This window comes from Colletotrichum scovillei (genome assembly GCF_011075155.1).
Source record: "Colletotrichum scovillei strain TJNH1 chromosome Unknown Contig00005, whole genome shotgun sequence".
Lineage (NCBI taxonomy): Eukaryota > Fungi > Ascomycota > Sordariomycetes > Glomerellales > Glomerellaceae > Colletotrichum > Colletotrichum scovillei.
In genome coordinates this window covers 2,724,104-2,736,545 of record NW_023336263.1, presented here as the reverse complement: position 1 = coordinate 2,736,545, position 12,442 = coordinate 2,724,104, and the positions used below count along the sequence as shown (strand labels likewise).

The 12,442-nt window shown below is 54.7% G+C and overlaps 4 protein-coding genes across 4 annotated transcripts; 2 read left to right on the top strand and 2 right to left on the bottom strand.

The window, feature by feature from the left end:
* Positions 1 to 794: 794 nt before the first annotated feature.
* Positions 795 to 2,034, bottom strand: HER10_EVM0009283 (uncharacterized protein; the record flags this gene model as incomplete). Its single annotated transcript, XM_035478774.1, has 4 exons — positions 795 to 860; positions 1,100 to 1,209; positions 1,328 to 1,464; positions 1,574 to 2,034. The coding sequence occupies 4 exons, from the start codon at positions 2,032 to 2,034 to the stop codon at positions 795 to 797; spliced, it is 774 nt and encodes a 257-aa protein (XP_035334251.1).
* A 2,595-nt stretch (positions 2,035 to 4,629) lies between these two features.
* On the top strand, positions 4,630 to 6,101 carry HER10_EVM0002617 (proline racemase; the record flags this gene model as incomplete). Its single annotated transcript, XM_035472323.1, has 2 exons — positions 4,630 to 4,868; positions 4,973 to 6,101. The coding sequence occupies exons 1-2, from the start codon at positions 4,756 to 4,758 to the stop codon at positions 6,099 to 6,101; spliced, it is 1,242 nt and encodes a 413-aa protein (XP_035333798.1). The 5' UTR covers positions 4,630 to 4,755.
* An 876-nt stretch (positions 6,102 to 6,977) lies between these two features.
* Positions 6,978 to 8,020, top strand: HER10_EVM0007514 (uncharacterized protein; the record flags this gene model as incomplete). Its single annotated transcript, XM_035477068.1, has 1 exon — positions 6,978 to 8,020. The coding sequence occupies exon 1, from the start codon at positions 7,094 to 7,096 to the stop codon at positions 8,018 to 8,020; it is 927 nt and encodes a 308-aa protein (XP_035334121.1). The 5' UTR covers positions 6,978 to 7,093.
* A 741-nt stretch (positions 8,021 to 8,761) lies between these two features.
* HER10_EVM0001904 (uncharacterized protein) lies at positions 8,762 to 12,062 on the bottom strand. Its single transcript, XM_035471637.1, has one exon. It carries the CDS (start codon positions 11,434 to 11,436, stop codon positions 9,454 to 9,456), a length of 1,983 nt encoding a protein of 660 aa, XP_035333761.1. The 5' UTR covers positions 11,437 to 12,062; the 3' UTR covers positions 8,762 to 9,453.
* Between the last annotated feature and the right edge of the window lie 380 nt (positions 12,063 to 12,442).

Sequence of the window (12,442 nt, the reverse complement as noted above, 5' to 3'; positions counted from 1 at the left end):
TGAACTTGACCTCTATGGCGTCGGCATCACGCATTATGGACGGCCACTCAGTACCCTTGGCCCCCATCTTCCATGCCTTTCTCACCGCGATCGAGACTGCATCAAGTCCGTCGTGAGACTCGAGGCTCGGCCAAGGGTTTCTAGGTCAATGGCCTGCTCCTGTGGATGAATCAGCGCCAGCAAGCGGCGCCGGATAGTAATATCGGAACGACCGATGCGCAGACCGCCCACCAAGGCCCGGATCGAATACGGCATGGGAAAATGGCTGGAGACAAATGTGTGCAACTGAATGGGGTGATTCGTATTCAGAGGGCTCCGATGAACGCGAGGTTTGGGCTTCTTGGTACTGGAATGTTTTGGAAAGCGTTGCGGTAACGATGGGATATGGACTCATGGAGGTTGAGGCTGCGAATGGAGATCGGAAGGCCGGGTTGGGCTAATTGGTCCCGGTGTGGGCCCGGCGGTGGGTGCCGGGCGGGGAGTCCACATGCGGCCGACGAGAAAGGTACTCCCGGGCCTATGAAGACCTGCACTCTTTGTGGAACGCAATGTTCCCTTTAGTGATTGTATTAATGACAAGATTCCCATTGATATTGATCATGAGAAAAGATAGTCTATGTGTTCTCTGCTCTGTGGATAAAGATGTACGGTTGGAAGATGCTGATCATGTACGTGTGGGAGCTTCGTCCTTGTCTGGTGATCCCGCTCGCTCGAATAGATGGCGCTATGGCCGGTTCCTTGCACACGGCGTGGGATTTTCTATACCTTGCAGCCCCGTGCTACTTGGCCCTGACTCACTTCCTGACCTGGCCTAGCTGCTGTCTTCGTAAAATGGCCGTAATTGTTCGTCGGAGAATAGGCTTTACGATGTGTTTTCCCAAACATCAGATTACAGCGTCTGGGGCTCTGTTGACTTATCCTTACTATTCTCAAGAGGGATTGATTCCAAGGCTCACCAGCCACGAACATGGTAAATGGAAGCTAATACGTGGAAAGCTGGTGACCAACCTGGTCCCCAGCGTTTTCCCTCGAAAGCCTTTCATGGAATGATGAGAGCCAAAAACGAGATCATAGCAGCCACCGATAGAGCCATCATGGCAGGCGGCGAACAGGAGGGGGTGCTGGCTTGCCCACTCATGCGGCTCCCTCCGACCCCGGGAGTGGCCGTCACCGTTGTGCTTTGGGTCACCGTTACTGTTGCAACGGAGGCTTCGGGGACTGCAAGGGGCACGGAGCCCGTGTTGTTAGGATTGCCCGTGGGTAATGATAGTCCAGGATGAGGTCTCGTAGGCAATGGGTTTAAGGGAAACAGGACCGGGGCACTCACGTGGATGTGTGACGCGGTACCAAGTCATTGGAAGGACGTAGAGCTCCGACATGGCGATGCAGAAGATGATTCTCCTCGCGTCGGTGCTACCTTGTGTTTGGAGCATGGTTATGGTGTCGCAGGTGTTACTCGGTCCACTACCGCTCTAATTAGTACACACACTCTTTGGCCATTTTCCCATAATCCCAAGACCCGATAAAGCGCAGCTCGTGAAGAAAATGGCAAAGAAATTGGGGGATTCATTACCAGTCTGCCTGTCCAGTCGGCCCAACAGCATAATTCCCGAACGGCCCACCACACGACGTCGCCATCTCGCAGAAGGGATTATTCCGCGGACAACAGACCCCATATTTACTATCCGCAGCAAAGTAGTTGTCTGGCGGACATGTCGCCGAGACCCAAGCGCCGGACTGGGAATACCACGCGATGAAATTCGTGCGGCCGTCCGAGGACCGCGGGTCGCCTTGGCGGGCGCGGAGGAGACGGCGGGATACGGCGGAGGAGTCCGGGGCCGGGGTTATGGTCAGGAGCGGAGCCTCGTAGGCGCGGTTCGGGGGTGCCGCTGGCTCATTCTTTTGATTTTGCGTGGTGGTTGTGGTCGGGGTCGGGGTGGTCAACGTGCTGCCGAGGACTGTGTTACTGAGCAAGAGGAGGAAGAGGGATAGTGTCGAGAGAGGGGACCCGGACACTGGGGGGGAGATGTGCATCTCGAGAGCGCGCGGTGGGAGCGCTGCTGCAGCTTCATGGAGTGATTTCCTTTCTTCTCTTCTCTGCAGCTCTGCTGATGAAACTTTGCGGTCTTAGGGTAATAGGTCTGAGCAGAGGAGGGGTTTTGAGAAGCACGCTGGTTAATAGAGTCGCAGCGAGAGAATGTACAGGGGAGAAGACCAACAACGTGGAAGAAAAGAAGGGTTACATTCTAAGAACGTCTTCCGACGCCCGAGACGGGCAGGAAGAGAGGGAGGTGACCTTTTTTACATTTTGGCAGCCTGAGTGTGAGATCTTCGGATTATATGGGTGTGGTTTCTGCACATGAGGTCGTGCGGTGATACATACACCTACCCCACTCCTAGTTTGGACTTGAGATTCGTGAACCGGATCTCTCGTGCTGATCATGCACTTTCGAATGGAGAGAGGCCACGCGTGTAGGCCTGGACCAGAAGTTCAGAAGGGTGGATGAATCGTGTCTGGTTTGTCAGTACTGTGATGGCATGGGTTTAGAGTACGAGATTTTCGGGTGTTTGGGTGAGCGGGTACGATAGAGTGAGATGGTGCTGGGGAAGACTGGGATACAGGGCTTACCGACGGGCCGGCGATGCATCAGAGGGAAGGTATGTGTGTTCAGCTCCAGGCTTCACCCACAGATGATCTTGCAGGAGCCCGTGAGTCTTGTCAGAAATGTAGCCGTGAACCTAATACGGCGGAATGCGATCCCGTTCGTACTAAGATTATTGCGGCTAGTCTTACGGGATTCTTTACTTGATCTGAGGGAGGTATGAGATGAGGGGGAGGAGGATTGTGGCCATGAATAGATTTGTGGTATGCGTGAGATCTGGGTAGTTGGCTGGTGAGGACGATGGTTGGTGTAAGCGTAAGCTGGTAGGGCTGCGATTGGCTTCGAGGGTGCAGCCATCTTCGGGGCAGGATACAATCCTCTGAACGGAAATAGACTTGACACCTGATCCCGATCTAATAGGCTATCAATGTCGGGTGGTGGGAGGCTGTCGCTTCTCATCAGTTTACGATGGTTGCACTAGTATATCTCCATTCTCGAGACGAGATACTTTTGAGGGTGACAACATTCATCGCCCCATTCAAAGTGCGTAAATCACTTGCAGGTGACTACTCGCCCCCTCATCAACCCTCTCGTCTTTCTCAATCTCTTCCACATCAGCTTCTAGAACCGGAAGCCTCGATCCGTTGTCAAATCGCCACTTACATCTCTTCAGAAACATCGGATAAACAGCGTTTGTTCAAGAGCAGGGATGGAGAATCCGAGGCGAGTAAGGTGTCTACGGCTTCCAGTCACAGTCACAGTGAGTGTAAGTCACTCAGATTGATCGCTATCGCTACCGCTGCCGATTCGGCGAGTCTCAAGGCCCCCCGTGAACAAACCACTTCCAGCCTTTGAAGGATCAAGAGGGTCGTCCGAAGTCGAGGGCGGAAGCTCGGAACCAGAGTTTGGTGATTGTGAACGTCGGATCAGTTCGCAGCCGTATGGCTCGCGCGGTGGCCTATTTGAGTCAGGGTCTTCCCGGTCCCCAAGGCGGCCACTACTTGGTTGCGGAGGGAACACCACTTGACGAGAAGGATCGCTTCTGCTTACAAGCCTGTGGGCTCATTTACCACGAGTTTTAGGTTTGAGCGAGCCTCTTCTTACCATGTTGACTATGCGGCTGATCTCTCCTCTCACTTCCCATACGACAACAGAATCAAGAGGAAATACTATAGGGGCTTCAAGCTGCCGAGAATGAGATTATTCTACCTTCCGTCAACATCTTACGCTACCATCATAAGTTGGTTCTCAGCCGTAGGTACCCATCACTGTAGTTGGCCGCCGTATGACCTGGTAGAGGTAAAGAACTTTTGAGTGTAAGCATATTCGTGATGAACCCCGACATCCCAAAACGTAATAGGTGTTCGTGACGGTGAACTATAACAGAACCCCTCCCACGAAAGGCCACCAGCGATCAATACCTATATGAGACAAACGGCAGGTCAAGGCACGTGTCGAAGAAGCTGAAACCGAGTTTTCATCTCATCATTGGAATCCCGTTGCAGAAGATGCAACCCCAAAACGCGATTTCTTCACTGCATTAAGGATAGCTCAGGACTTGGCTAGTTGCAAAGATGGCGGCAGCGAAACGTGGTGGTTCTTAGGTAGTCTGGCGCCAGGAAAGGCGTGCTGCTTGACTGCAAGAAGTGAGGCCCTCTCAAGGGAATCGATACGATTGCTTGAGCTGTATTCACATCTTCCTGCCCGAGTGATTCATGTTTGGTGATCTACTTGTTGCTAATCTGAGCTTGGTCTTATCTGTGGTTGTTGGGAAGAATTGTGGACACTGATCATCTCGAGTCTTGACTAGCCTTTCTGTTCATCAGGTTCTGTTCATCAGGATCCATTCATCAGGACTTCTGGGATTCGATATGTGCACTGAGAGATCCCCCTTGACTTACTCAATGCCGACGTGCACTCGCTCCGGGGCCGCCGTCACGGTGGATACACCCCCGACATCGGCAACCCGCGGCCGGAAAAGGTGGAACCCGACTCGGAGGATTGCGAAGCGGATGTCAGCGGCTGACGCTGCGCCCTTTCTTGCAACTACATCATCCCCCTCGTGCAGGTTTCCTAGAAGCCTTAACAGCAAGTGTCATTAGAGGCTTGTAGAGAGCATCAAACTTACGAACCTTCGATTGACTCACCCATCATGAGCCTGCCATCCTTCCTACCGCCTTTCGCGGGCACCGAGATCCGGACCGTGGAGATGCACACAGCCGGAGAGCCGGCGCGCATCGTATACGCCGGCTACCCAGACATACCGTAAGTCTCCCTCCACCAACATGCCTCATATCACGAGTAAACCCCCCTTCACGATCAATGAGAGACCCTATCCCCCTAACCGGTCACCAATCCCCCTCCTCCAGCGGCACCCTCCTCGAACAGCGCTCCCTCGCCCAAACCAGCCACGACCACATCCGCCGCAGCATAATCTACGAACCGCGCGGCCACGCAGATATGTACGGCGCCGTCCTCCGGCCCCACACAGAACTCGTCGATACAGGCGAGGCGCACATGGGCGCCTTATTCCTCACGCACGAAGGGTACGGCGCAATGTGCGGGCACGCCACGCTCGCGCTCGGCAGGTTCCTCGTCGACTGCACAGACGAGACGGTCTTCCCGCGGCGACGGAATCTGGTTGTCGATGAGGAGCGGCAGACGGTGGAGGTCAGGTTGCATGCGCCTGTTGGGGTAGTGAGACTCACGGTTCCTGTTGTCAAGGTGGATGTGGATGGCGGCACGGGGGTCACCGTGGGCATCCGGGGATGGAAGGCGGACACGGAAAGGCGGATTACGTTTCTTTCTGTGCCGACTTTCGCTACGGCTGTTGATCTCTCTGTTCCGATCCCGCGGGATCTGGGGTGGCCGGAGCTGGGTGATGCCGCAGCCGTGACGATGGACGTTGCGTTTGGCGGCGCGTTCTACGCTGTCGTGTCTGCCGCAGCTCTGGGGTTCCCGGCATCTCTCGCGAAAGCAGATGTCAGCGCCCTCAGTCACGCAACGAAGAAGCTCAAGCAAGCCTTCAACGCCTCGGCAGACCTCCGCGCCCGCCTTGAAGATCCCACAGACAGCAAGACGGACACGGGCTCGCAGTATCTCTATGGCATCATGGTCACAGACACGGGCAGCAATGACGTCCTCCCCACGGCACAAGGCTGCGTAGGCGCGGAGACGGGGTTGTACTTCTTCGGCGACCAGCAGATTGATCGGAGTCCGACGGGGTCAGTCGTCCAGGCACGAGTTGCGTTAGCTGCTGCGCGAGGGGAGAGGAAACTGGGCCAGTCGTGGACGTATCACAGTCTTGTATCGAGGGGTGTTGGCGGGGATCGCGGAGCATTTGTAGGGACGCCCGTGGAGGAGGTTGATGTTGGTGGGCGGAGGGCTTGGAGGGTCGAGGTAAGTGGGCAGGCTCATTATACGGGCTCGAGTACGTTTGTGATGGAGGATGGTGACGAGATTGGGAGGGGGTTTTCTTTTCGGGGATTTGAAGGGTGAGGGCCGTGATCTCAACCAACGATGTTACCATCCATTCCGTTATTTTTTGAGTTATGTCTGAGGACATCGCGCATCCTAGATAGCAGCAAGGCCATGGAAGTTGACGAGTAAGTCACTCATCTCAACAAAACTTACAAAAAATGGGAATGTGGTGATCCAGTAAAAGATTAACTCGACGTTGGCCTGATTCGAACAGACGCTCCCGAAGGAACAAGATTTCTAGTCTTGCGCATTAGACCACTCTGCCACAACGCCGTGGAATCAATCCGCATTGAAGCGGGGTTGAAGATTTGGCGAGCCCTAGGCGCTCATGTTTGTGTGTCGTGGGTGGTGGATCACGACGAGGATTAGGGCCGGTCAGGGATGGGTCTTTTTTGCGCGTTGCTGGGTCTCATGGAAAGCGAGCAGTGAGATGGCGAAGACTCTTCCTCTACGAAACTAGTCACTTAGACTCTCTAAGCATGCTCTTTTGTGTGTTATGGTTGAGAGATACATTGCAATGTAGGAGAGTTGCTACCTCAACTCATGCTCTCTCCAATAAGGCACGTTTTCGGCTTCCTAGAATCCGCGGTTGTTTAGTTTAGCCGATGTGTAAGAACTCAAAGCATCTAAACGGGGAAAATCCGCACTACTCCGATGGATTAAAGCTTCGTAATAATAGCGCTGTGGCGGCGTAAAGCAGTCATCTTGAATCGTCTTGTCAGCGATCTTAGCGCGCGCGGGGAAAATGGGCATTTGGCCGTGTAAGATGAGTAAACGTGGGCGGGCAAGTCGTGGCGTCACATCGCATTGCCTTACTCCGCGTCAAATATTAGCCGCATGTAATCGCAAAGGGCGTCAATCTCCATCCTGATATTATAAACCCCACGAAACTGCGTCGCAGACATCTCATATATTTCCAGAAAGCCAAGACGTGAAGACTAGTAAGCTACTTGATCCAATCTTCAACCATCGTCATCCCTATCAACTCAAACACAATACAACAATACACCATGACGACCTTTGAAGGTTTCTCCCCCTTCACAGTAACAACCCAAACCTCGCCCGACGTCGTCATCCACGGCATCAAAAGCGGCGACGCAACCACTTCCTCCCTCCCACCCCTCCTCCTCCTCCACGGCTTCCCCCAAAGCCACCACATCTGGCACAACGTCGCAACCGCCGTCAAAGACCGCTACACCGTCATCGCAATCGACATCCGCGGCTACGGCAACAGCTCGAAACCAGATGGCGTCCCCTCCTACGCAAAATCCGCCATGGCGCGGGACTGCATCGCCGTCATGGACTCCCTCGGCTACACCTCCTCCTCCAACAACTCTGCCTTCTACGTCTGCGCCCACGACCGCGGCGCGAGGGTCGCGCACAAGTTATGCGTAGACTTCCCCTCCCGCATCCGCAAAGCCATCTTCCTAGACATCTGTCCCACGCTGGTGATGTACAAGACCACGAACCTCGACTTCGCCAAGGCGTATTTCCACTGGTTCTTCCTGATTCAACCCTCGCCCCTCCCAGAAACCCTCATCAACGCCGCGCCGCGCAAGTTTCTCGAACTCTTCATGGGCGGACGCCAGCTCACGGGTCTGCAAATCTTCAGAGAGGAGGACTTTGACTTCTACGCGCAGGTCATGGGCCAGCCGGAGGCCGTGAGCGCCATGTGCAACGACTACCGCGCGAGCGCGACGTTGGATCTCGAGGAGGCGGAGGCGGATTTGCGGGAGGGGAGGGTGTTGCGGACGCCGCTTGTTGTGCTGTGGGGGAAGCACGGGGTGATTGAGAAGTGTTTTGATGCGGTGGGCGAGTGGAGGAAGGTTGCTGGGGAGGGGGTTGAGGTTCAGGGGAGGAGTGTGGAGAGCGGGCATTATATCCCGGAGCAGGCGCCTGATGAGGTTGTCAAGACGATCAACGAGTTCTTTGTGTGAGGGGTTTGCGGATGTCGTTGGGGAGGCTTTAATGCCATGAAAGGATCTGTGGAATCAAGTTGCTTTTGAGCGAGCTTATGAGCATTTGATCTTGATCTTGATATGGCTTTGATATCATGCCGATTCTCGTACTGATGCGAATTCTATACCAACACCAAGTCAGGACAAAGAAGAATAACTCATCTCAGAGGGGGATATAAGTGGCAACTTAAGGTGGATGAGACTGGAAGAAGGGATTAAAGACATGGCACTCAAAGTGCTGCTTGTGGCTGGGATCACAGAAGTCGGACATGGTGTTGTCTTAACTCGGAGCCCAAGAAACACCAAAGCCCAACGAGAATGTAAAAGAATAAAGACAGGCTTCGACCGCCGGCCCCGCACCGAACGGCGGCTACCCCAGATGCCGATAGCAGAGCCGTACACGGCATCGGTTCCAGGCTCAGACAGGCTCTCAAACTTTGGCTCTAGACATCGCATAATATATCCCACCTGCCGCCGAGCTTTCATGAAAGTTTTCCCTGGCCTCAACCTACTAAACTCAACAGTAAATGGGTTTATTGCTCAGAGCTATGTAAGGCGTCAAGCAACACACGAGACGTTTAACAGACCTCCTTGGCTAAAAAGATGTTGGAATTTGGCCACCCAGAACTAACGAGCTTAGGCTGAAGGCTACTTTGTTGGAAATGCCCTCTCCTTGGGCCTTGCTGTGATACCCATGGATATCTTTATCTCTTCCACACTCGTCATCAGTACTCGCAACCTCAACAATGCTTGTTGTGTGTATATCATGTTCACAAAGCAGTCACACAAACGTGCATACATCATCGCAGTGAGAAAACATCGCAGTGAGAAACAGTCCAAGATACTGAGTCAAATCAGACGGCCGTTGCCGTTGAATTCACATTCCAATGTACCTATCGAAAACCCTTTGCCCACTGTGGTGTCAGCACCCCTGAGGGCAAGGTTCGTGTACATTCTGTCATCCTCACTGATGCCTCAAATTCTCCGCGTTGGGAGCATTTGCACTCTGCATCCTCTTCTCGACGTGACCCACAACGTTGCTGCGCCCCTTTCCCATTTGTGTCCGAATGCTGTTCCTCTCCACCTGCTTTGACCCCACAGGCAGCATCTAGAATGCGAGCTTGCAGCTCCTCTTATCGTTCTAGGCCCTCAACACCTCGTGTTTTGTCCTGTATCAAACCACCAAATCATGCCGGTTGCTGCCAAAAAAGAGTCTCCCTGTTGAGAAAGGTGGGAGACAATGTGAAACGCCTCGTTGAAATCGCACTGCCTCTATCAAATCACCCAGTATGCTGCTCTTCTGCTCGGTTCGACCATGCTGTGTTGCCCGCTGAATCCTCGTCTCCAATGGCGAAATGTCAAAAACTGCACATTTGCTTTTTTTCTCTCTCTCGTATTGTTATGTCGACCGTCTAAATGGCCCAACTGCCTCGTCTCTCTCGTACGCCCCATGCGAGGGAATCCAGGCTGTCCAGATCCGGGTGTTGTCTAGCCCACTCGTAGATGTAGGATTTTAGCGCCTTCCATCTCGGGCATCTCTTCTCCTCTGCCAACTCAGCCTCAGCCGGCTCCATCAAATGACCACTTGCCATTTGCTTTGCGTCATCAGCTTCAAGCTCTTCGACACTGACTTGAGCAATCTTGGCAAGTTCCTCGTCAAAGGACCTTGCCATGGCGGGGTATCCCAGCGACAAGTAGTTGTAGACCTGCGTGATAAAGATGTCGTCGAATTCCGATGCAATCTTCTCCTCCAATGCTTTTTCGCGCTTGAGGCGGTCCTCAAGGCCAGCGAGCATGTGAAGACCCTTGGCCTCGCCCGATCGAACGCGGTGCTCAGCTGTGTTTGGTGTCAGAGTCGCAGACGCATAGTCCGATCCAGGCTCATCCGTCAATGAGCTCTTGCTAAAGGCTGCAGCGAATGGGTCCGCAGGGGTGGCGGCTGGAAGCGGTGTATGCAGCATTCTGGGACCTTGAAGATGCGGTGGTACAATGGCCTGATCGCTTTCGCTGCCCCGGAAGCAGTAACCCCTCCACAAGCCGGCTTCTCCCGTGGCATCCCTGTTTCTCTCCTCGACGGTCGGGCCTTCGGTGAAGGGGTGGTCCGGCTCAAGTTTGGTCTGCTTCGGCGAGGGGCATTTTCGGAAAACCAGGTCCTTGCCCAGCATCGGCGGGGACGCCGCCTTGCGCATCTTGCGAAACTCGCTTGTCTCCGCAGGGAGTCCGAAGTTGCCGAACGGGCGGCCAAATCCGCCTTGAGGCTTTCGGAAGCCGGTTTCGGGAACGACCTGCGCAGGTGCGGCGATAGGCACTTGGGCAGGCTTGCTGGCCGCGTCTGGCGGAATGTATGGCATGCCAGATTCGCCAATGGGCTTGCTCACCGGCTCTGGGGGAGGAAGCTCCGGACGTCGGGTATCTTGAGTAGCGATTGGGTCAGGCGCGATCAGCGGCATGAAACTCTCGCCAATCGGTTCCAATGGTCCTTTGGAGCTGGTGTCGGTGGTGTGGTTCCTCTTGTTCGTCAACCACATGGGATCTGGCGGGGTGTCGAGTTCCATCCTGTCGAGTTCGGAATCGTTCTTGGTGCTGTCGTCGTCGTCATCGTCAAAGACAGGCGCGTGCTCGCCTCTGGCAACAGCCAGATCCTGGGCATGCTTCTGCATCTCCTTTTGCCAATATCCAACTTCTGAAGACTTGCGGCGGGGAGCATGGCCATGGCGGCCCCTTGGCTTGGCCTGAGTACCGGTCTGCTGTGGCGAGACGCTCTCTGGTGTGCTGTCGTCTCCCGAACTCTCTCTGAAGTAGAAATGGGCGGCGCCTCCCTCACGCGGGCGACTGTTGGGGAACGCTGCCAGAGCAGCCTCTTGCATCTGGCGTTCAGCCTCCATAGCAGCCCATTCCAACATGTAGGTGCCTGCATTCTCGTCTTCCGACTCTCTTCGTGCGCCCTTTGGTTGCCTCTGAATCTGTTGAGTCTGGGAAGCGGGCGAAGCGGCGCCATCGTTCAACTTGCGTCTCGACTTGTTCCGTTGGAGGTAGATGTGATTCGTGTAAGGGGTGATGTCGGTCTTATCGGTCGGGCGAGTGGCAGGACCAGCGTCGCCCTCCCTACGGGCGCGCCTAGAGGTCTCGATAAGTTGGGGAGCGAAGCGGCGTCTCGGTGCCGGCTGGCTTTGCAGAGAATGCAATTGCGGCGGCGGCTGCTGCATCCGCTGCTCGAAAGGATTGGGAGAGGGCGTTCGCGGGGTGTGTTCGGGAGTCAACTCAGGTGCCGGGCCTGTTTGATGTTGCTGTTGCTGAGATTGCGGTTGTTGCTCAGTAGTCTTACGTACAGACTCGAAGGTGGTCTCGATAGGAACGGGGGCGAACCGCCTCCGCGGCTCGGTGGATTGAGCCATGGCGGAGGGCGGCAGATGGAGAGTTGGGGAAGGATTGGCGAAAGGATAATTTCGAAGCGTCGATCCGAACGAGAGGAGTTGGATAGGGCAGAGAACACCAGGCCGAATGGGAAAAGTTGGTTGGGGAGGTTGTGTTGGAGAACCCTTTTTTCAGTGAGACGAGGGGCAGAGTGAGAGTGATGGGACGAAAGAGTGACGCAGAGGTGGCCCCGGTGTCGGTTGAGGGCAGTACCTCAGGTAGAGTGTAGATGTGGTGGGAGAGGCTGGTCTGTGGTTGGGCGATGCCGCGATGAAATGTTGCTGTCGCTGCCCGTGCGGCGCGTAGGTGTTGAGGAGGGGAAGAGAAAGAAAGGGATGAGAGGAGGGAAGGAGGGAGGTAGTAAGACGGATAGATCGTGAGTTTTGTCAGAGGACAAGACTCGGAGGTGACGAGGTAAGGTACGGGCTCGTCTTGTTCGGTTGAGCCCTTGTGTGTCAATCGTGGGAAAAGACGGAGAGAATGCAAAGGGGCATGCGGCGGTGACCGGTCACAGGGCGTATATGGCTGGAAGCAGCGAGTACTGCGTACACGGCGCAGACGTACCTACCACCTTACCTACGCAGTGGAGGGCAGCGATAGTCGGGAGCGGCAACAGCGACAGGGAACGAGGAAGAGGGCAAGCCGCAAAAGCAGGATAGAGTGACTGTAGTACAGTGAGAGTCGAGATGTCTCCGATACTTGTTGAGTACCAAGTAGTCATGCGAACATGTGTGAAGCCGTCTACTTTTAGGGATGTAATTGGCTGTCGGAGATTGAGTCTGACAAGTATTGACTCGTATCCAGTACTTCACTTTCACTCAGCACATGGCCAAGATACCTCGTTCCAGAACCCAAGCAGGTACTTTTAATGGCGATTAAAGCAGGGCCAGCGCCGCCAGCAGACTGTCGACCACGGCGCGGACAGGGCGGATGCGAGGGTGTAGTGGGGTTGGGACAGGTTACAGAGTGGGATGACAGCTACGTACC